Raw genomic sequence first — 24,978 nt, 5'->3', positions numbered from 1 at the left:
AAGAATACTCTGTCCGTCCGTGTTTCTTTCCATGCTGATGCTATACCAGATCCGATCCTTCCAAGTGAAAATCACTGGCATGGCGAGGGCAGCTGCTAGCTACTGCTGTCATCTCATCAGAGGACAGCATTCCCCAATCACTGCTACTCACTGAACAAGACAACAACAACAACAACTAAGACATCATCAACTATTGGCAGTGGTGGTGTAATTAAAAATACTTGAATCATGATGTCTCCTTGGATTTTTGCTCCCCCAATCTCGGACCACCACACATTCACACAACACTGGTGAGGTTTTCTGTCATATTATAAAACCCCCTGGATGGTGGGGCAGGATACGTGAGCATAAATAATCTAAATCCTAGACTAAATTCTACCCCCTGGATGGTACAGTTTGGAGGCTGTCACTCAAACTTTCCCGTCCCGTCCCGTCCCGTTATATAAACCAGGCGAGTAATGAGTCCTGTCCTCCTCCTATCGTCTGCGCCGCCTCCTCCTCCTCGTGTAGTAGAGTAGTCAGGGGACGATGAAGAGCCTGCTGGGGGAGGAGCACAGCTTCATCATCGAGAGCGACGACGACGACGATGACGACGAGGAAGACCCTACCCACGGGGATGCTGGCGCTGCTGACGAGGACGAAGGGTCGTCCTCGGACTCCTCGTCCTCCTGCGCCACACCGCGCGCCGGTGGCGGCGACGGCAGCCACCCCAACTCGTACACCAACGAATGGCCCCAGAGTTACAGGTACTTCTTCTCGGATACCCATATCCTATTGCTAGTGTCCGCCACTTCCATGTCTAATTATCAACTGAGATCATTCCAGCGCAAAATTGCTGTGTACAAACAACCTGCTGACACTATCTCTAATTAAGGTCAAACAAGGATATTCTAACCAACACAAGCACCTCTGTTTTTGTGCTCCTTCAGCAGAGCAGCGTACAGCTCTGTTTTCTTGCTTTTCCTTGCAGCAGAGCAAACTCTGCTTTCTGACAGGCAACCAACTTGCCCCCTCTTCATCCAGTTTTCTTTGGATATGTACGGTGCTGTCGTGGCAATGAATCATTTTCTCACGTGATGTGGTAATGGATCCTCATCAGAGTGGGAGAGTTGGATTTGTGTTTGGCACTATTATTGCCTGTCTCCGGACATCAGTCATTAGTATTTTTTATTAATGCTGTCTCATTGTCTCAATTTTGATTGGGATGCCAATGCCATGCCATAACAATAGCTGTAGATATCATCGGACATCAGGTTGTTAAACTCTATGGATCTACTAGGCTAGATGTAATCAGTAGGAACCATATCTGTGAACAAATCATGTGTGTGTGTGTGATGTGAGAGGGAGAGGGAGATGAGAGTTACCTTCTCCCTGTGAGGAGGAACCAGAGGGTGTGAACATGGCGGTGACGGCGGTGGCGTGGGTGAGCGAGAGGGGTGACGGCGGAGCTTCCCGTCGGCACAGCGCTAACCCTAATCGGTGGGTGTGTCGGTGGGGCGTGCGGCACAGCGGTGAACCTCGTACTGCGTGCCACCGGCCCCCACCTCTCTTTATAGCGCTGACGACAGGGGCCCACCAACCATAATGGGTTGGGCGCCCCCGATCAGGGCACAGGTCACAAGGGGCCCAGTGGGTCGTTGGGCCCACTCGGGAAGAGATCACTCTAACATTCTCCCCCTTGATCTCAACTTTACTTTTAACTTTATACTTTTATTTTATTCGTTTAATTTTGAATCAGTACATAAGGCATGTTTCATCGTCACAGCTCTATTGCCGATAGAATCAGACAGCCACAATACACTTCTCTGTTTTGAAACAAATTCTTTTATTTTTGGGCCTCTTATGATCCAGGATAGGTAAGACTTTCCCTTAAACCCATGCCGGCTACGTGTTCCTTAAACACACTGGGTGGTAAGCCTATTGTTAGCGGATCCGCAAGCATATCCTTTGTCCTTATATGCTCGAGACTTATAGTTTGATCCTAGACCTTGTGTTTCACAACATAATACTTTACCTCAATTGGTTTCGTGGCATTACTCGACTTGTTGTTCTGAGCATAAAATACTGCGGGCTGATTATCGCAGTACATCTTTAGTGGTTTGTCAATACAATCTACCACTTTCAAGTCGGGTATAATTTTTTTTAAACATAATGCCTGCCCCGTGGCTTCATAACATGCTATAAATTCTGCATACATCGTGGACGATGCAACTATAGCTCCCCCTGCGAGAGTGAACACATATCTAGATGTGGATTTTCTTTCATCTTTATCTCCCGCAAAATCTGCATCTGAATACCCTCTTATTTTTAGGGAATCAGATCTTCTGTATGTTAGCATATAGTTCTTTGTGCCTTTCACATAACGCAATGCCTTCTTTACCATTTTCCAGTGTTCTATATCTGGATTTTCTTGATATCTATCGAGTACTCCGGTGATAAAAGCTAAGTCAGGACGTGTGCATACTTGTGCATACTGTAGGCTTCCAATGACCGAAGCATATGCAACCGCTTTCATTTGATTGAGCTCGTATTGGTTCTTGGGATATTGAAATTTCTCAAAATTGTCGCCCTTGACTATAGGGGCAGGTGTGGCATTGTTCTTATGCATATTATATTTAGTTAGAATCTTTTCTAAATAAGCCTTTTTCCGATAGTCCTAGTACTCCATTTTTCCTATCTCGATGAATTTCTATGCCCAAAACATATGATGCTTCACCAAGATCTTTCATATCAAAATTTGAAGACAAGAACTTCTTTGTCTCTTGCAGTAGACTAACATCACTGCTGGCAAGCAGAATATTATCCACATACAAGATTAGGAAAATATATTTCTCACTTTTAAACTTTGCATAAATGCAGTTGTCCTCAACATTTTTTTAAAATCCAAATCTCTTAATTGTCTCATTAAACTTTAGATACCACTATCTGGAGGCTTGCTTTAATCCATAAACGGATTTTTTTAGGCGGTATCCCATATCTTCCTTGCCTTCCATGATAAAACCTTTGGGTTGTTTCATGTAGACATTTTTTTTCTAAATCCCCGTTTAGAAATGCCGTCTTTACATCCATCTGATGCAACTCTAAATCAAAATGTGCAACTAGTGCCATTATGATTCTGAAGGAATCCTTACATGAGACTAGAGAAAATGTCTCATTGTAATCTATCCCTTCTCTTTGTGTAAATACTTTTGCCACAAGTCGTGCTTTGTACTTTTCTACATTCCCATTGGAGTAATATTTGATTTTGTAGACCTATTTGCAGCCTACTGTTTTAGCTCCTTTAGAAATATTTTCTAAGTCCCAAACATCGTTGGTACTCATTGATTTCATCTCGTCTTCCATGGCCTCCACCCACTTTGATGAATTTGGGCTTCTCATGGTTTCTTCATATGAAGTGGAATCACCTTCCATATGAACTGTTTCTGAGTTATAAACTTTATAATCAGTGAAAATAGCTGATTTTCTAACTCTTGTAGACCTTTTAAGGGACTCATTCTCTGGAGCATTATGTTATTCAACTCGTGGCTCATCTTCTGGAGGTGACTGTTGTTGCTCCCTTTCATGGTCAACAAAAGATTCATTCGGCTCAGGTTCCGAATTTTCACTCATCGTTGTCATGGATGGAGTCACAACAGGCGCTTGCACCACAACCACAGGGATTATCGGTGCAGGTGCACATGGTAGCGCAAAAAATGGCTCATGAGTCATCGGATTAGGTGCATGCACCCTCTTCTCCTCAAGATCAATTTTTCGAGTTACCATGCTCCCCCTCATCATGTCGTCCTCTAAGAAGACTGCGTGTCTCGTTTCTACAAACTTTGTGTATTTGTCTGGACAGCAGAAACGATAACCTTTTGACTTTTCAGGGTAGCCAATAAAATGGCAGCTAACTGTTTTGGTATCTAACTTTGCAATATTTGGATTAAATACTTTGGCCTCAGCAGGGCTCCCCCACACTCTCAAGTGGTTTAGAGAAGGCACTCTCCCTGTCCATAACTCATACGGTGTTTTGGGCACCGACTTGCTTAGTACTCTGTTTAGAATGTGAATAGCGGTTTTTAACGCCTCAATCCACAATCCCAATTGTATGGTGGAATAGCTCATCATACTGCACACCATATCCATAAGAGTACGGTTACGCCTTTTAGCTACCCCATTCTGCTGAGGTTCGCCCGGCATTGAGTACTGGGCAACTATTCCAGTTTTCTGTAAGAACCTTGCAAAAGGTCCAGGGACTTGGCCATATGGAGTATGTCGATCGTAGTACTCCCCTCCACGATCAGATCTGACTATCTTTATTTTATACCTAAACTAGCACAATGCCCGCGCGTTGCTGCGGAAGATTATGGTTGTTTTCCTTGTAAGTTATGTTACATCTGTTATTATATGTGCATGTTGTGTTGTTATGGGATGATTTTTTATTTTGTCTCGTGTAACTTTTGCCGTGTATATATAATACCTGTGTCCAAAATCGGTTAGTTCGCACATTTTATATTATATGTGTTGTTATTATTCGATCTAATTTTTAGTATTTAAAAAAAAGTAAACACAAACTGTCGCTTTGCCGCTGGAGATGCTCTTATACTCCAAGTCGTCTTTCTCCAAATTCTCTCTTTCGTGTCTTGCAACCTCTCCCAAAATTTTAAATCAAACACCAAAACTGTATCAAATCAATTGATACTGCACTTTGAAATCCAAAATCCATTAGTCATCCCATTCTCTCGTGTGGATTGTTAGATCGAACTCTTCAATTGCGGATCGGGCTGAGCATGCCTATCCCGCTTCAAGCAGGAGCTGTTGCCATGCCGCGCTAGCACCCGAGAGGGCTGGGCAGCGCGTCGGCCAGCCACACACCTCGCCCCGCCGAAACATTGCCTGCGCCGGACATCTTCTTTAGCCATCAGCACCGTGTCTTGGCAGCTCTACTCCCTTTGTTTCCTTCCATCAAATTTCTTCCTGAGTATCAGGGTCGCTCGCTAGGACGGACTCGTCTGGAACTCTGGATGTGCAGGCTGCTCTCGCATCTGGCTGACTCTCAGTTTATTTTCTCCAATCCCGTGGCAATCTTATCTTCTAATATTCTCGAGGCAGCTTGCTGATCCTAGAAACTTGCACTATATAAATCGATGAGACTCATTGCAAGGGAGCGAGGTGGGATTATTTAAAGAAGATTAAACCTCTCAAGAAGGAACTAATAATAAGAAAAACCCAAGACGCAAGAAAAGCCCACTACTGTACCGATGCAGCAAGTACTTGTGCATCAAGTTCTCAATTTCGGGGTTTGTAGAACTCAGGTTAGAAACTTAGAATTCAGATCGATGAACACTAAACAACTAAGAGCATGTCTAACAGACCCCCTAAATTTCTGCCCCATATAACACGAGTAGAGAGCCCTGTATTCGATTTCGATCGGCCGAAAACTCATCCGAGCTAGCAGATCCCGTATCCCTAAACTGTAAAAGGGCATATTCCTAGAATACGTAGAATATGCCAAATCAATTTTTTTTCTTTTTTTTCTCTTCTTCCTCCTCCGCCCATCGCTTGCTGCCCGAGTCTGCCCGCCCGCCCCGGCCGGCCGCCGCCCTGCCCGCCGCCGCCCCGCCGCCCGGCCGGCCGCCGCCCTGCCCGCCCCCACCGGCCGTGGGCTGGCCGCCCGCCCGCCACGGCGCCCGTCGCGCGACGCCGCCCCGGTGACAAGCTGAGAAGAAAAGACACGTGAGAAGCTTCTCTGCGCGCCGTCTACGCTGCGTATTTGCTACGCATGTGACGTACGGCATGGCTATGGCTTGGCAATTTGGCATGGGGGTGTGGCTGCTCTCCGGCCGGCCGACGCGCGAGCACGAGCACGAGGCCGAGCTCGCCAACGCGGACACGCTGCGGGCGTGGCTGCTCTCCGGCCGGTCGACACGCGAGCACGAGCACGAGGCCGAGCTCGCCCAGACGAACGCGGACGCGGAGAGGGCCAAGGCGGCGGCGTCGCGCGCGCTGGTGGGGCGGGAGCTTGATCTTGTGATTTTCTGAAAGTTCAGTGCGCCACGAGTGAGGGGTTAGCCATGTATTCAGCCTCCCGACCCATACAAGTAAGGGGCCAGAAGCCACCCCTTAGCCGAAACTGTAAAAAATTGACGCGGGGACCTGTTTTACAGGATCTGCTAGATGGCCGGGTAGAGCCCTACCCCGTATATCAGTGGTTACGGGGTTGTGCCTTTTAGGAGATCTGTTAGACATACTCTAAAAAGTATAGTCAGCACATTCATGTTTTGCACGAGAAGGTCATGGCGTCTTCTAGAAAAATACGACATCCTCGGCAACCGCTTAGACCAGCATACTGGCAAGGAGTTGGATCATGGTTTGACCGCGTTTGCATCTAAGAGGAATGACCCAAGAGCGACACAAGGTGGATCGCGAGGAAGTAAGTAGTCCTGTGAAGGTCACCTCAGTTTTGCCATCATAAGGGCAAGTACAACGGTAGACGCTAAACTAGGCGCTTAGGTGAATAAAATAAATACCACAAAATAGGATTTACCTCCTAAGAGTCCCAACTCACAACGCTGGACGCTATTTAGGGGCGCAAAACCGTTCAGGTGCTAGCTGCCCCGCTGCCTCCCCGCTAGCTTGCACAGAAAAAAACAACTAAGCGCTCGCTGCAACCTTTTCATCGACGCTGAGGGCATCTCCAGTCGCCCCCAGGACGCTAAATAGCGCCGTTTTTCTACCAGCCGGCTTCCCCAGAAGCCCAAATACCTCCGTTTCGGTGGAAATTAGCGCCGGCGCACCCAGGCCGAACCCAGCGCTGTCGGCGAGACAACGCATTGTCCCCACCCCGGCTCGCCTTTCCCTCTGCCCTTCTCGCCGTCGCCATCCCGTCGCCGCCACCACCCCTCCTTGCGCCGCCGCACACAAGCAGCTAGGAAACCCGCCGTCCTGCCCCGCCACGCCGCCGGCGGCGCCCACTCCCTCCGCCGCGATCTAGCCACCGGGGAGATTCTCGGGGCGAAAACCCTTCCACCCTGCCCGCAAGGTGTTCGGCGTTCGGCCCGACCCAGCCATGGACTCCGACACCGAGGAGATGCTCGCCGAGCTCTTCGACGAGGAAGATCAGTCCGCCATCGACGAAGAAGAACACCTGCTGATCTTGGCCTGCCTCGCCGGCTTGCTCGCCAACGAGGCGGGGCCGCAGCGTGTTGGATCGACGCGCGGTCGCCGCAAGAGCAAGCCGAGGCAACACCTGCCGAAGTGGGCAACATTTGTGAAGAGCATCTCCAACCCTGTGCCAGGAAGCGCGAAGGCTTGGTTTTCCAAGTGCCAAGAGGCTTGCAGAAAGGATGTTGAGCGGGCATTTGGCGCGCTGCAGTCTCGATTCGCTGTTGTCCGGTACCCAGCTATGACTTGGTCGAAGTCCAACATGTGGGAGGTGATGCAGTGTTGTGTGATCTTGCACAACATGATCATTGAGAGTGAGCGGGATCACCCGGTGCCTGACAGTGAGGCAAGTACACCATACTACCGTCAGGGTCCTCTTGCAGAGGTCGATCACCAGGTGCCGGCATCATGGACAGCCTTCCTCACCACGCGTCGGGAGATTCGAGACGCTGCAACACATCAAGCTCTACAGAATGATCTGGTGCAGCACTTGTGGGCGCGCAAGGGCAATGGCAATGCCGATAATGACGATGCCAATGCCTAGTACGATTTGTTCTATTTGCTTGCATTGTTGAACTATTTATTTGTGTGTGAATTTGTATTTTAAACTATTTATTTGTGTGTGGATTTGTTGTTAAACTATTTCTATGTGTGAATTTATATGCAAAAAGGGCCGGCCAATACGGCCGAATCGCCGGCTGGGGGGCGGCCTGGGTTCACGGCTGGAAAACACCCCCCCCCCCCCCCCCAGGATCCTGATTCGCGCCGTTTGGTGCCGCGGCGGGCCAAAAAAACGCCGTTTTGGCCCCTGGGGCGGCCGAACGACTGGAGATGCCCTGAGTCTGAAGCTGGGATTTCAGAATTTAACCGTCATTCGGCTGGGATATCAATCCTGGCGCCCATCTTAGCGCCCAGCGCTGTAGATGCCCTCATAGGGTTCTTTTATGGTACCCCAACTAAATATAAACCGTTTATTTTTGTTGATCCAACGGGTTGTATTAACTCATACTACTGACTAAAACCTGTGTGGTATGAATGATACTACCGCCTTGAACCGAAATATAGTCATCATGCAGGGTCAGACTCGGAAGGGTATACAACGACATCAAACAAATTCCGGTAAAAGTGGGATTCCTTGTATTGTATATTCTGCAACTACTTTTCGTTGAACTGAATCATGCAACAATTGCATGCATGCATCACCGCCGGCCGGCCGGCGCCTGGTCATTTTCCCTTCATAGTGGTGGTATAAACTGATGAGATCTTCCCATCTTGACTTGCTAGAAACCCTAGAACTAATGAATTTACATAATACGAGCCCAAGCTAGTTCATGGCTGGGTCGGGCCGAACGCCCAAGCCCAAGCTTGTTTTAGAAGAATGGCCAAGCCCAAGCTAGTTCTGTTAGCCATGAGCTTTTCCATCGTCCCACGTGGCCGGCAGCCATGCGCACATGAATTCCATCGATTTGGTTCTGATGTTGTAGACTTGTAGTCATAATCGGTAGGGAGAGACACATTTAGAAGGTAATCGTCCGAGAAGAACATGGTAATAAAAAATTGAGATCTTGTTGCCAAGATTTTAGGCTAAATGAATGGAATATTTGGTGGATATAGTGTTTCAATAAATAATTTCCTACTTAAAAAGTCCACGTTGCCCCTATAAATCAACGGCTAGATTTTAATTCATACCTCTCACCTCTGGTGAGTAGTAAAAGGTACCGTAAAAGTAGCCTCATAAGACCCTAACAAATGAACTTGTTCCAAGGAAGAGAGGTATTCAGAAAATCAAGAATAACATGTAGCTTCCACAGAGGCAACCATGTTGACCAATGATTCTGGTGACCTCAGGTCCTCAGCACACCTACGAGGCAGACGGGAGTTCCACATCAAACGCTAACCTAATCCACATTGTCTCCGGTGCAATTCATCGCCGGCCACACCAACCACCGGCGTGCCTCCCGGGGCTCCCTTCCACCATCATGGGGCACCCCGGATTCCACCGCTGGGAAACGACTCACACCATCCAACTCAACCATGGGTTCATGGCGTTGGCGGCAGCAGCGACCTGTACGGGAAAGCGACTCGCATCGTCAAACTCAACCATGTGTTCATGGCGTTGGCGGCAGCAACCACTTTCAGAGTAGAGATCGAATGCGACCACCACGAAAGGGCGTGTCGCGACATGGCGGGACGATCGATTGATGTTATTGCCAATCGCGAAAATCATCTAGAGATCTTGACCGGACGGACGGTTCTATGCGATGAGAGATCGTTGCACCGAGTTGATGGAAGTCCAGTTGTGGTACAAACAACGTCCACCTCGATCAGCAAATTAATGAACACCACACGCGTGGCCAGGACACTGACCAAACAAAAAGGAAATATTCCAATCTGCAACCCAGCTCTCTATCAGGTGCAAAGTGAGTCTCAAGAAACCAGCTGACCGGCCGATACAGATTTCGATCTCGTCGATTGCGGAACGAAGACAGTTCGGCGTCCCTCGATTTTGAGACCGCCTCCACCCAGGTCCGGGTCGACGAAGCTCGAGGATTTCGTCTGTCGTCCTCGCTCCCGACCGTAGAGCTGCGCCTGTTTATATACTGTGTCCAAACCTGAAGGAGTTGTGCGTGCATTGGTCACCTGGGATATCACGGGACGGATTCTGATCCGGTTTTCTAGGCCTGCGTTCGATTTTCTTACGTGCCTAGCGACGGGTGGACAAAGGAAACTCTCGACGGACCAAAACCACGGACGACGGATCAAACGTAGATATATATGTATAAATAAAGATAATAAAGCAAAACCCAAAGGGGTTCCATCGTTCGTCATTGAAACTGCCCTCAGAATTGACACAAATTACTCATCAATGCCACCCCTAAGTTTAAAAAACGGTTCGTTTCTTTTTGCGTGACAACTTCTTCCTCCCACCGTATAACCATGCCAGGTACAGCTCAAAAAAAAAAAAAAAACCATGCCAGGTAAAAACAAAAAAAAGGAAAGAACCAGACCGAGGCAGCGTCCTGAGGAAATCAGATCAGATCGACTCGCGCCCGCGCTCGCTGGAGGAAGGCGGCGGACGCCTCCATGCGCTGGTTACCAGAGGGACGAGCTACCTCAACTCGGAGAGATGCGGGCTCCCGGCTCGACGTCCACCTGGGGCACTCAGCTCCAACGAAGGCATCACGCGCCGCCACTCCATGTATGTTGTCGCCGGGTACCTCCGGGCTTGAGCAGCATCTTGCCTGCAGGGCCGCCTCCCCGCTTCTTGCCATCTCCGGGAAGACGCTGAGCTACCACCCTGCCTAGCGGTGGGAATAAGATTCCAGCGCCGCCAAGCTTCTCCGGAAATCCTGCCTCCCTGTTCGTCCACCGGGCTGCCCCGCTACTCCAGTCCAGTACGTGCAAGTTGAGACTGCTGGATTCGGCACTTGAGCGCCTGAACCAATATGCACAATTGCACATGGATCATCGCGTTAACCGTCGAGCCTGGGCGCTGGCCGCCACAACCGCAAGCTCGGTTTTTTTGCGTGAGTTCGACAGTACATACGCGTTCAGATATATATGAAGTGCATTTAGGAAGAAAAGGTGTGCGTAATCGAATCAGCACAAACATGCAGTACACTTGCACACACTGGCGTGAAGTGCATGTGCATCCCATCAGTTTGGGATCCTCGGGGACGGTAGGGCATCTCCAACGGCGCGACGCAAACGGATGCTGAGGGACTGTTTGCGTCCGCCCGGGTCGAAAATGCGTCTGGAACACGCTTTAGCGGGGCGACCCATAGTGACCGGGCCATACGCAGCTACGCAAACCCGGCGCATATTTGCGCCTGGGATGCGTCGTGGCGGACGCTGCGCGGACACCCAAGTGACCGCTCGCTTTTCCACCGGGCCCGCCTGGCAGCGAGCCTGTATCGTGGGCATCGCTTCCGCGGCCATCGCTTCCGTGTCTGCGCCGCAGCTTTCGCCATCAATGTCGCGGCTGCATCTTCTACGCGCGCACTGGCGGGCGGCAGCTGGGCTTCTGCGCCGCCTTCAATGGCATCGTTTCCCGCGCGCGGCCGGCCTTAAAAGTCGACCGGCGTCGTTCCTGCCATCGCTCACACCTCCACTCCCACCACCGCCGCCGCAGCACCATAGGGAAAAAGAAGAACGACTTCGAGGCGTTCGGCAACGACACCAAGAAGGCGGAGCGGCCGCACAGGGTGCCGCTGCCCGTCAGCGTGGCGCGACTGATGCATGCAAACTGGACACCGTGCGACGGCTCGGGGGGACGTGCACATGCCTGGCGGCTGGCGGCTGAGCTACCTCCGGGTGCCCATCCCGCCCGCGCGCAGAGCCATATAGGAGCACCGAGATCCGGCGCAGGCGGCGGTACCTGCCGCCGGACCTCCGCGCCGATCCCGCGTACGCCATCGACTCCGACACCTAGCGCACCTTTCGCAAGAACAAGAAGGATCCGAGGAGGAGGGCGGGCTTCCTCGGCGACAGGGACTTCCCCTTTAACTGTCCACCGGCGCCTCGTCGTCGAATAGGGCAGGCGCCGGCGCCTGCACATGACGACGATGACGACGACTGCGACGACGACGACCACGGGGACGACGAGGAGGAGGACTACAACGAGGCGCTGGCCTACCACAACGAGGAGGCCAAGGACGACAGCGACGACTACGTCGCCTGCATTTTCCAGGAATGGCAGTTGGCCATGGCGGAGGGCCGGAAGTTCGAGTACCCGGACAACATGACGGATGACGAGATCGCGAGGCTCGGCATCCTCGTCTCGGAGGTGGACCAACCGGTGCAGCCGCCGCTGCCCCGGTACGCCATCGGCATCATGCCGCCGGGCCTCACGGAGGAAGAGGCCCTACGACTGGCGCTCCAGGACTCGGCCACGCAACCGGTGCAACCGCCGCCTCCACCTCCGCCGTACAACCCGTGGGGGTCTCCACCTCCACCACCGACGTGGGCTGCTCAACCTCCTCCGCCGGAGTGGGATGCTCCACCTCCACCACCGGCCTGGGCTGCTCCACCTCACGCACCACCACCGGCCTAGGCTGCTCCACCTCCACCACCGCCGGCGGCACCGACGTATGTTCCGCCACTTCCCAACTAGCCATGGGTGGTACCGAAGCTCGTCGTGATCGACAGCGACGACGAGAACCATTAGGCGCTGGCGTTTTAGGGTTTTTATTTTCCTTTCTTTTACTATGTAAATTATGTTTTCATGTTAAAAAAATGCAAAATCGAAAATAAATACGTCGTGCCGCTGGAGCCACCCGACGCAAACGGACGCATGCGGACATTTTCGGCATCTGAAATGCGTCGTCCCGTTGGAGATGCTCTTATACCTCGATGGCGGTGATGTCATCCCAGCCTAGACACCTGCGCCTCGAGGCAGCCGGATTTCGAGGGGGCGCCGAGGGTGTACTGCGTGCTGACAAGCCTGCTCACAATGGTCTTGCCGACATGGAGGCGAGTCACCAAGAACGGGTCCTGTTACACATTCTTACATCTTTCGGTGGTACTCCAACTCAAGTAAAATAATAAAAAATATAGTGGGACACAACGTTTTAGGAGGATATAATTACCGGGTAAAGGAAATATCATACTCTATCCGTCCCACGAAGGTTATCTAAAATTTGCCAAAATTTAGATGTATCTAAATGCTATTAAGTATCTAGATATATACATCTAAATTTTAATAAATCTCAGACAACCTTTATGGGACGGAGATAGTAGTTAGTAAGAGATTATTAGATCCCCTTTACAAGCTTATGATGTTTACATGTGTAACTTATAGAAGAAAGTTTTAAGATATTAATTGAATGAAGATTACTGAAAAATTTCATACTAACCTTTTCTACTTACATAGTACAACGTAGTACATCACATAAAAAATTATAAAATAAGAGGAAAAGGCAAATTGAGGCTCCAAGAATTTTTTTAAGCAACCGGCATGAGCACTGCCTATGCCTATCCATTAAGTAGAGGGAAATTTGGCCGGTTTATACGAAAAATTGGCGGAAAACTGATGCAAACTCGACACTCGTAGGCTGCAAAAATATGGCTTGATCAATTTTAGGAAAAAAAATATATATGGTGAGATTTTATTTCTAAGTAGATATTTTTTCTTTCCCGATGCAACGCACGGGCAAATGTGCTAGTCTTTTATCATCCTGATTTTCAACTTCAGCTTTGAATATTTTAAATTTATCCAACGCTTCTATTCTTTCTTTGATTGGATAAATATAACCATATCGGGAGTAAATCATCCGTGAATGTTATGAATGAATCATAGCCATCCACGCTTTTCACAGGAAATGGTCCACATATATCGGTGTGAATTATTTCTAGTGTTGCGGTGCTTCGAGTTGCACCCTTTTTAATTTGTTTTACAAATTTTCCTTTAATGCAATCTATGCATTGTTCTATGTCTGAGAATTCTAATGGAGGAAGAATATCATTTTTAACAAGCCTTGTATTCTCCCCCTCGAAATGTGGCCTAAGCGACAGTGCCATAATTTCGATGATTCATCAGTCCTTTTTCTTTTCTTTTATTCTTTTTCTGACGCGGGTACTTGTTCATTCACTTTACACAGAGACAATACTTTTTCACGCAAGGACAATAAATAAAGCTCACCGTGGAGTAAAGCAACACCCACATAAGTATTATTACACCATATGACACACTTCCCATGTCCAAAATAACACTGATAACTATCTTTATCCAAACGTGATACACTAATCAAATTTCTGTGTAAAGAAGGAGCAAATAAAATATCTTTAAGCAGAATAGTTAAGCCATCAGCTAACTCCAAAGAGACGTCACCAACAGCTTCAACTTCTGCTTGATCTTTCGCTTCTTTGCGTAGTCCGCGTCGAATGGAATCCCTGTAAAGAATTTGCAACATGAACAGTTGCACCTGAGACAATCCACCAAGTAGATTTCGAGAACTGTGTATACAAGGATTCATTTACAAAGAAAACAAAATTGTTACATTTCTTTGCCATTAGTTCCTTTAGCCAAACAGGACAATCTTTCTTGTAGTGTCCAGTCTTCTTGCAGTGAAGACACTGATCTTTGTCCACTGGGATTGGCTTCTTCTGGTACTGCTGCTGATGCTGCATTTGGCCTTTTCCATATGGCTTAGAAGGAGAGCCATTGTTGCTTTGTGTGAAGTTCCTTTTCTTGTTGTCCTTCACATAGTTTAGAGAACCTCCTTTCTGTGCTTTGAGCCTATCCTCCTCTTGCACACACATAGCTATAGTCTTTTCTATGTCTCACTTTTCAGGAGACATGTTGTAATTGACAACAAAGTTGTCAAACTGTGATGGCAATGAAGCCATGATCAAGTGAACAAGAAGTGCATGCTTCAGCTCCAGGTCATCATCCATGGGCTACAGCTTTACAGCCAGGTTGCTCATCCTGAGGATGTGCTCCCTGATGCCATGTGCACCTCCAGTGTACTTCTCTGTTACCAGCTGCTTCAGTAACTGGGTTGCATATGTCTTTGAAGAACCAGTAAACTGACTCTTTATCTTTTCCAAGTACTCCCTAACGGAAGCACACTCTGCAATTGAGCCCATGATGGCGTTCTCAGTTGTGTTCTTTATAAATGTCATGCATTTCTTATTGGTTGTCAGCCACTTTTGGTTCTCTAAAGTGTAGGCCATCTCCACAGGAGCATGGTTTCTTTTCTTTTTGTCCCATGCATCATCAGTATCCTTGTCATCTCTGACAGGATCAGCAGGCTTTGTGGGCTGTGGTGTTTCAAGCATCTAGTCCACCTCAGCACATACGAATGCGAAATCCACCTTCTTCATCCACTCAGTGTAGTTATCCCCTCTTAGAGTGGGAACGTCCTTGATGCAGCTCATCAAGTAGTACCCTCCTGAAAACCACAAATAAGTGAGAACAGTACAATTGCATATTATAATCCAACGTTGGTCCGAATTAAGACATGCAACTGTTAATGCAAATAAAACTATATCACAGTTGGGCAGAAATAGAGATAAATGCACATATCATTGCAACAAAACATGATCATGCCATAAATAACATTGGTCATATAATGACAGAATCATAATTGTTTCAACAATCACTTTTATTCAACTTTTAAATTTAATAATCACTTTTGCATTCATTCAATTTAAAATGCATCTTTAACTATTTACAGCGGAAACTTTGAAATTTAAACTTTAAACTTTTTAGAGACATTACTTTCTCACTTTTTTAATTCCTGAACAAATATTTTCGTTGGTCCTATTTATTCAGAAAAAATCTAGACAAAATTAGGCCTAAAACTGCCCTAAAATTGTCAAAAAAGTGTCTCTGTAATTTATTAAAACAAATAAAAGAGGAATACTATGCGCAGCCCAATTCTGCTCCCGCAGCCCACAGCCCACGCGAGCGAGGAACTGCAACGCGCCGCACAGCGCGTCAACTTTCAGCCTGCTGGCTCACGGCCCACGGCCCATCAGCAGCCCGCGGCCTGCCACCGCCAGCGCCGAAACACGCTGACCGTGCGATGCAAATCCGACGGCCTCCCGCGCCGATCGGCCGGTATAAAAAACCATCGGTTCGCTGGGAACCCTAACCCTAGCCCCCATTCGACCTGCGCCTTCTCTCTGTCTCTCTGTTGCTGGAGGAGAGACCAAGCGACCGAGCGGCCGGCGCCCCCGACCGAGCGGCCGGCGCCCCCGACCGGCGACGGCGGGCGCACCACGGCCGGCTTCCCCCACCTCTCCCTCCTTTCTTTTCTCTTTCTCTTCACCACCCGAAAGACCCCGATGGCCTCCAGTGGAGAAGAAGCAGCAGCCGGCACCCCTCTGGCCCCGTTGCCGGCATGCGCGAGCACCTCGAGGGTGAACGCGCCGCCGTCAACTGGCTCAGTGGCGGTGCCATTTTCCTTTGCCGGCGCCACGGCCAACAGCAGCAGCAGCCGGTGGTTCTTGGTGAGATTTCTTTGCCCTCTTTAACTTTTAGGGTTTGGGTTCGGTGGGGATCCGAGAAACGATCTAGGGCTCGGGTTTGCAATTTGCTTTTGATTTCTTTTCTACCGAAAAAATCTAGAACTAGGTGGCTCTGATACCAATGTTAAACTCTATGGATCTACTAGGCTAGATGTAATCGGTAGGAACCATATCTGTGAACAAATCATGTGTGTGTGTGCTGTGAGAGGGAGAGGGAGATGAGAGTTACCTTCTCCCTGTGAGGAGGAACCAGAGGGCGTGGACATGGCGGCGACGGCGGTGGCGTGGGTGAGCGAGAGGGGTGGCAACGGAGCTTCCCGTCGGCACATCGCTAACCCTAATCGGTGGGTGTGTCGGTGGGGCGTGCGGCACAGCGGTGAACCTCGTACTGCGTGCCACCGGCCCCACCTCTCTTTATAGCGCTGGCGATAGGGGCCCACCAACCATAATGGGTTGGGCGCCCCAGATCAGGGCGCAGGTCACAAGGGGCCCGGTGGGCCGTTGGGCCCACTCGGGAAGAGATCACTCTAACACAGGTCACCCAGCTAGCCAGTGGGGGTGTTACAGCTCACACACCTAGCTGTCATAAACTTATATATGTTCGTTTCTTCTGGTATTTCTCCTTGTGTTCTCTTCTAAAATTCGATCCTGCTAATATTTTTCCAAGAATGGAACATTAATATTTTTTTCTAAAAATTGAACACTATTTTCACATCTTCTCTCAGACTAGGATGTCCGTGTATTGAAATTGTTCACAGAAATGAGCCTGGGTTTTTATGGTATTCTGTTAAATAACTGATCTGAAAGAAGTGAAAATGTTTTCTACGTTCTCTTAAGTTGTGTGCTTTTACGCCTAGAAATGCATATTCTTACAAAAATTCTGTTGGACGAAACAGAAAACCTCAACTACCACCTCACATTAATAGAGCTACTTCATCTTTTCCCTGCTAAATTTATCTCTTGTGTTATACAATGGCACAACACCATCGGAATGCAGCAACACGCTTATTGGTAGCAAGCACAATGATGAAGTGGCATGACCTATTATCTGATGATCTCTAGTTTTTATTCGATGATTGGAACTTCTGAGTACAAACTTTCTTATTAGAAAAATCTTAATATTACCATTTTTGCCATTGCATTTCCATATGGCTTTTGATGGCACTCATAGTCAATGTTCAATCAGCCATTCTTCTCCATACTCCAGGAGACCAGGAGAAGTAGGACATTGAAATGAATTTAAACAGCACAGTCACATGTTCATTCATAACGCATCACTATGGAGGAAATGGTCTAGTCAACACTTAAATCATTTTTTTACATCTTAGTTCTGCCTATCTGGCTATCTCATCTACATAACTATTTTTTTGTCTTATATTTCAACAGGCAATCGATCGACATTCTTAGTAGCGTGCAATCGCCCAGCCTGAGTTTCCTGGGGACGCCGACCCTAAGCAGACCTTCTAACTCTTTCCTCAACTCCTCATTCCGAGCCAAAACCCCCGAGATCATCTCGAATCTCGTCAAGCCACTCCTACACCCGACTACAAGCGATGAACAGCAGCAGCAGCATGAAGATGTCCACAAGAGTTCTCAGTACCTTCTGCCGTCAAAGAAACCGTCTCCGCAACAGATTCCAGAGGATCAAAAGGCACCGGCGATTGGTCATGGGCCTTCTCCCTATCAACAATGCTCTTACACCCAGGGAGCGATGAATGGTAAGCACCTAGAACAAGTCTATGAAGTAATTTCAAGAATGTATGTGGCACTAGATTTCATCGATTGCTGAAAGTAAATCTACCAGTAGATCCAACTATGAATTATATGTATGTACGGCTGTCCTGGAGACTAGAGCATGAGAAATAGGGCTCCTCAATGATTGGCATGGTGGAATATTCTTGTGATGTAGCAGTGCTGAATATCACGTTTTCTGAACCTAGACGTGTTTCCCTGTCCAACAGACCAATGTCCAAGTTCATTGTATTGATGCTCCAGTTAGAAATTTTTACGCACTACAGTGTTATGCTGACAGCTACTAACACATAGTTTACACTAGTCAAAAACTCCAAAAAAATTAGTGCATTACATTTTGAAGGATCTGCATACAGAATACACTGTTTTTGTTCAGATCACTATGTTTTAGTTTGTTAAGTTTCAAAGTAGCTGTAATTGCTCTGCACGTTCTGACCATAGGATAGTTTGATAGAGAGCTGAAGCTCGGCTTGAACCCTTAATTACTTCAGCAATTGTTTTGACCAGTTCTTCTTAGCCAAGTGTTTAGCAGTTTAAGCATAAATAATCAAGCCATCAAGTAGTACACCAAATGGTCAATTATGTATTATTGAGTACCCTCAGTTCTCTTTGTTGATACGCCGCATCACAGGTCCACCATTTTAAATTTTCTTCATCTTCCCCGTACTAATAGAGGGATTTAAGAAGGCGGCAAACATGATTAGGATGTTGTGGATTCACAAACCCGGAGGGTTGCTGGCTATAGACCACCTCATCGAGATAGCCATGGAGGATCTCGGTCCTCTTCATCACTTCCTCGGTATTTCTGTCACCCGCACATCCTCCAGCCTTCATCTCTCTCAACGCCAATACATCCTTGATGTTCTATCCCGAGCCGGCATGAGTGACTGCCATCCGGTTTCCACTCCTATTGATACCCACTCTAAATTGTCTGCAACCGACGGCACTCCCTTCTCTGATCCTTCCCTTTACCGAAGCCTGGCCGGGGCGCTCCAATATGCAACTCTCACTCGACGTGAGATCGCCTATGCGGTTCAACAGGTTTGCTTACATATGCATGCTCCTTACGACTCTCACTTCTCCCTCATTAAACGTATCATTCGTTATGTCAAAGGTACTCTTGATCACGGTCTAACCCTTCATCGTTCTTCTTCTCACACTCTTCTGGCCTATTCGGATGCTGATTGGGCTGGTTGCCCAGATACCAGACGTTCTACTTCCGGTTACTGCATGTATCTTGGGGACAATCTCATCAGCTGGTCCTCTCGTCGCCAAACAACTGTCTCGCGCTCTGAGTGCTGAAGCCAAATACAGGGCTGTCGCTACATGCGTTGCTGAATCTTGTTGGGTTCGTCAGTTATTACAGGAGCTTCGTCGACCCGTTGGCACTGTTACAATTGTCTACTGCGACAATGTCAGTGCCGTGTATATGACGGCCAACCCGGTTCATCATCGTCGCACCAAATATATTGAGCTGGATATTCACTTCGTGCGCGAGAAAGTTGCTCTTGGAGTTGTTCGAGTGTTTCATGTTCCCTCGACATCGCAGTTTGCTGACATATTTACCAAGGGTCTTCCAACAATCGTGTTTCAGAGTTTCGGTCCAGTCTTCACGTCGATCCTCTCCCTGGTTTAGACTGCGGGGGCGTGTTGGAGAAGGATATGGCGGCGGTGCCTGACTTGGAGCACACGCCAAGCTAGATTAGAGACCTAGTCTAATACGGTTGTAATTTTGTTGTAAATCTCTGATATAAATACATGTGCGGTTGGGTGTGCGGGTAGCATCCCAGAGTATCAATTTACATGGTATCAGACACCAGGAACCCCCCTCCCCGATCCGATCTAAACCCTAGCCCTCTCCGATCCAATCTCCCTTCTCCACCATGGCCTCGGCCGACGATCTCAAGAAGCTCGAGGCCGAACTCCAGCAGCCGCTAGTCCCTCCTCCAAATTCGCCAAGAAGAGCTCGAGTGGCGCCTAGCCGACTCCGGCAAAGCACCAGCCCACCAAAACCCTAACCCCTCCACATACGCCGCCTCCATCAAAACCTACGTCCCCATAACCCTCGATCTCCAAGCCTCCAACTACGCAAAGTGGCCCGAGCTCGTCCTCGTCGCGCAGGGCCGCTACAGCCTCACCAACCACGTCCTCGGCGACGCTGATGCTTCCCCCTCCGACACCTCGCCCACGTCCGACTGGGCTCGTGACGACTACACGGTCCTCTCCTGGCTCTACGGCTCGATCTCACCCGAGCTCTTCGGCATCATCATGGCACCCGGATCCTCGGCGCGGCAGATCTGGGACTCCATCGCCGGCCTCTTCCACGACAACAAGAAAAGGCGTGCCCTTGCCCTTGATGCAGAATTCCGCAACACGCCGCAAGGAGACATGTCAGTGCATGACTACTGCGCCAAGCTGAAGACACTCGCCGATGCGCTTGGTGACGTTGGAGAAAAAGTCTCCGATGAAACACTCGTCCTCACGGTGCTCCGCGGCCTCAACGAACAGTTCAGCCATCTTCGCTCTTTTCTCCCGTTTCATGTGCCGTTCCCTACGTTCCTACAGACGCGCTCCGCTCTCGTTCTCGAGGAGGCCCAGAAGAAGACAGACGCCAAGTACGCCGCCGCCACAGCTCTATGGGCTAGCAATCTTGTTCAGAGAGTTTCGGTCCAGTCTTCACGTCGATCCTCTCCCTGGTTCAGACTGCGGGGGGGTGTGGGAGAAGCTTACGGCGGCGGTGCCTGACTTGGAGCACACGCCAAGCTAGATTAGAGACCTAGTCTAATACGGTTGTAATTCTGTTGTAAATCTCTGATATAAATACATGTGCGGCTGGGTGTGCGGGTAGCATCCCAGAGTATCAATTTACAAGGACAACGATGTCACATCGAAAATAGATCTGAAGGCTGTACTGTTGCTTCAAGATAAACCATGTTATGCAGAAATACTTCTTTCCAAAACAAATTGTGGAAAGTACAGATCAGGCACTGTAGATTTTATCTTTTTATTCACGCAAGGAATTGCAGAAGATTTACCTCGCGGGAATCTATTTCAGCTGATCCATAATATGTCGCAAGAAAATGAACAGTAGTACTTTATTTTGAAGGTCTGCTTTGAAATACCTGTAATATTTTTTTACTGAACCCAAAAGACACCTTTTTCATCATGGATAAATCTCCGAACTCTTGATAATAAACTTCTCTTGTTACTTTGTTCAGTGAAAATATTCTTCTTATCAATATGCAGGAATAAATGTTCTATGTGGTGTCGGAATCCTATCGACACCATATGCCATTGAGCAAGGGGGCTGGGTAGGACTGGTGATACTAGGTGTATTTGCTGTGCTCGCATGGTACACTGGTGTACTGTTGAGCCGTTGCCTAGACAGCATGGAGGGTCTTCAGACGTACCCGGATATTGGTCATGCTGCCTTTGGCACCTACGGTCGTATAGCCATCTCGGTATAATCTCCTCCATCACATATTAACCTGTTTGGGCACATTTCAATCAGGGAATGCTGTTATGCTAAATTGTGTTTGTTCCTGTTTGTGGCTTCACTGTATGCAGATAATCCTATATGTGGAACTGTATGTAAGTACTCATTACCAAACACCCATTTCAACCAAAAAATTGTTTTTGATTCCTTAATAATAACGCCATTTGAAACATTTTCAACACATTAACTGATGGGTAATCTATTCTCACAGGCATGTTGTATCGAGTTTTTGATATTGGAAAGCGACAATCTATCAAAGTTATTTCCCAATGTACACATATCCATTGGGGGCTTCACGCTGAACTCCCATGTATTTTTTGCAATCTTGACCACCCTTATTGTCATGCCGACTACTTGGCTCCGTGATCTGACCTGCCTGAGCTACATTTCAGGTCTCTATATATTTACTTGTTTCTTATCTAGTGATCCTTCTTGGATAAGGTTTACTTAGAGAAGAACTTATTCAACAGTTTGTGTCTAGGCTCCGCTATACCCTGCACATTTTTCACCATGATGTTTGTTTGTACTTTTCAGCTGGAGGTGTGGTTGCAACAATCCTTTTAGTAATCTGCCTATTCTGGATCGGGGTTGTTGATGAAGTTGGCTTTGAGAACAAAGGGTCTACGTTAAACCTCCCAGGAATTCCCATCGCAATTGGATTGTACGGTTATTGCTACTCGGGGCATGGGGTGTTCCCAAACATCTATTCTTCTCTAAAAAACCGCAACCAGTTTCCTTCCATTATGTTCACTTGGTAATTTCCTAACCTGGGGCAGTAATCCATCCATATTCCATATTCTTTTTTATAGAAATTCAGCAGTCAGATTTTTGTTTGTGCTTATTTTCAGCATTGGGTTGTCTACCGTTTTGTATGCTGCCGCTGCAGTGATGGGATATAAAATGTTTGGTGAATCCACCGAGTCTCAGTTCACACTTAACTTACCACAGAATCTGGTGGTTTCCAAGATTGCTATTTGGGCTACAGTAATTTCTCTTTTCTAAACTACTTCAAAGCCCACTTTTCTGTACTAAGCACATTAGACAGCGGTGGCCTTCATTCTCAATCATGTTAACTTTCCCCTTGACATCTGTCGCAGGTAGCAAATCCAATAACCAAATATGCGTTAACCATAACCCCTCTGGCTATGAGTTTCGAAGAGTTGCTGCCACGAAGTCAGCAGAAGTACTCGAACATAATCTTGCTTAGATCAGCCCTGGTGATATCAACCCTCATCGTTGCTCTGTCGGTTCCCTTCTTCGGTTAGTTTGTTTTCTTTGGTCCGAATACATCATTGACTTATTGGACAGTAGTAGATTCATTCATCCACTAACCCCTGTTTCTTGTGTATATGTTTCACAGCACTTGTGATGGCTCTGATTGGTTCTTTACTCGCCATGCTTGTGGTAAGTTTTTTCCTGATAATTTCATCAGCTTTTGAGTATTTGGTCCATGATTGGTGAGATGCTAAATTATGGTTTGATTTCAGACGTACATTCTACCCTGTGCCTGCTTTTTGGCTATCCTTAAGACACAAGTGGCTTGGTATCAGGTACGCAAGTATTTCCAGTGCTACTTTTGTATAAAATTATTTTATATGCAGGCAGAACGCATAAGTTATGAACTTAGTGCATATTAGTATCTTCCAAATTCAAATTTCGTAAAATCCAACCTAGTTTTAAAAAATAGCAACATCCATGGTACAAAATCAATATCAGTAGATACATCATGAAATAATTTTTTTCCGTATTGTATTTATTTTATATTTTGTAATGTCGATATTTTTTCCTACAAAATTGGTCAATTAAATTAACTTAAATTTAGCAGATATGTACTCCATGTGAAAATATAGTACATACTAGTTTTTCCCTAAGTCAAGCTTTTGAAACTTTGACCAATTTATATAAATATTTTTCAATATTTTATTTTATTTTATTTGTAGATGCTGATATTTTTCCTACAAACTTCCCCCTTTTTACAAAATGTTGACTTAGGAAATATCTAATATGTACTATATTTTGACATGAAGGGACTATATATGATGGAATTATACTGAGACAACTGGACATAACTAAACAAAATATTTTACAGGTTGTGGTATGCTCATTCATCATTGTCGTAGGGGTTACTTGTGCTTGCGTGGGGACATACTCATCCATCTCTGGGATTATCCAGAACTACTAATGACTCCTGAGAATTCTTGCCCCAAATACATATAAGGGCTTGCTTGGTTTGTTTGGTTTTGTAGTAGATTGAGAGGGATTAAATCTCTTACAAGTCAAAATTCCCCACAAGTCCACTTCAATCCATTCCATTTCACTTGGGGGAGAGAATTAACCGAACAAGGCCTAAAAGAGAAGATTGCTGGCTCAACTACATTATTATATGTGTGATTAAGCTATCTATGAGCGGGGCATATAAATTTTCCCAGCAATGAAGTCAAACCCACAGATATATGATGTAAAATTAAGTTTCTATCCTTATTTTACTTGTGGCAACTCCATGCATGTATGATACGATTGTGTGTTGATGGATTTTTCTCGCTACCAATTGCTAGTTCTGCTAGATAATTCTCAGTTGTTTGGAATCTCCGTAAATCTGTATTGGCAGAGTGCAGTCGTAGCAACATGTAACCCGAATTATAAGTCTCTAGGTTATACTTAGATATGAAGTGTGGATGATGAAGGTTGGATGTTGATTGGACATGTAGTGCACATATACGCGTAAACAAACAGTGAATGCACACAGAAATATAAAAACCGACAATGCCCATACCATGCCAAGACGTATGTGGCTTGATATGACGGTCCAAAGCTGTTGCCGGAGGCGTGAAAGCAAATGAGTGCAACATTGCAAGTATAGAAAATTTATGTTACCTGTGGGAATGTGCATATGGCTTGATCAAATGTCCAAAGCTCATCGTTACTATTTGAGCCATGTAAGCAAGAAATGAAAGCAAGGGTACTTGCAAGTGTACAATTTGAATTCAAAATCTAGACATTTCACACGGTTAGGAGTGAGGGTACCTAAATAACACGTGGTTTCTTCCTTAACGAAAAGGGAGCAGCTAGTTCACTTAGATATAGCATCCTCCTTTGAGCGACGGCCGGGTATCATGCTAATGAAAAGACAAAGAAGATCAGGGACTATAGGTATGATTAAAGAAAATGGGAATAGATGAGGAATTGAGAGAGTTTGGGTCACTGCATGAGGAGCATGTACTAGGTCGCGGAGGGATTGCTGGGGAGAAATCCTTGCTGATAACGACGACGGAAGTTCAACTAGTATTTATCTCGTCGGTGGCTCATTCGCCGTCGCTTTCAATGATAGAGATAGTCTGAGGCGATGACCGAGGCGACGCCGGAGGCGCCTCGTGCGCCCGATCCATGGCTGGTGCCGGGCCGCTCCTCCCGCCGGCGATTCCATCTGCCGCCAATCTCCTTCCAGACCGATCCCTCCTCGTGCTCAGGGAGTCGTTTTGAAGCCTTAGAGGTTTCGGCGGCGGATGAGGAGATGACGGTGGCGGAGGAAGTGGCGTGGGAAGGGCTTGGCGACGAGCCGCGAGTCTTGCCGATCGCCACGGTTGGGTCTCAAGATCAGGCAGCGGTGTTGGAAG

General features: G+C 47.4%; 1 protein-coding gene across 1 annotated transcript; it reads left to right on the top strand.

Annotated features, from left to right (window-relative positions):
• Positions 1-452: 452 nt before the first annotated feature.
• LOC127308771 (amino acid transporter AVT1C-like) lies at positions 453-23,908 on the top strand. Its single transcript, XM_051339669.1, has 11 exons — positions 453-746; positions 17,503-17,834; positions 21,115-21,329; positions 21,436-21,459; positions 21,576-21,756; positions 21,899-22,118; positions 22,213-22,348; positions 22,462-22,624; positions 22,725-22,768; positions 22,852-22,914; positions 23,454-23,908. The coding sequence occupies exons 1-11, from the start codon at positions 529-531 to the stop codon at positions 23,544-23,546; spliced, it is 1,689 nt and encodes a 562-aa protein (XP_051195629.1). The 5' UTR covers positions 453-528; the 3' UTR covers positions 23,547-23,908.
• Positions 23,909-24,978: the final 1,070 nt, after the last annotated feature.

Source organism: Lolium perenne, chromosome 6 (genome assembly GCF_019359855.2).
Source record: "Lolium perenne isolate Kyuss_39 chromosome 6, Kyuss_2.0, whole genome shotgun sequence".
NCBI lineage: Eukaryota > Viridiplantae > Streptophyta > Magnoliopsida > Poales > Poaceae > Lolium > Lolium perenne.
The sequence above is the reverse complement of the archived record's forward strand: the minus strand, read 5'-3'. Positions and strand labels throughout refer to the sequence as shown.

Bases quoted from the DNA above. Each gene is read 5' to 3' on its own strand.
- LOC127308771 (XM_051339669.1), top strand. From the start codon at position 529: ATGAAGAGCCTGCTGGGGGAGGAGCACAGCTTCATCATCGAGAGCGAC. The intron at 22,119-22,212 runs GTAATTTCCTAA...GCTTATTTTCAG, and splicing joins CCTTCCATTATGTTCACTTG to CATTGGGTTGTCTACCGTTT. The intron at 22,349-22,461 runs GTAATTTCTCTT...CATCTGTCGCAG, and splicing joins AGATTGCTATTTGGGCTACA to GTAGCAAATCCAATAACCAA.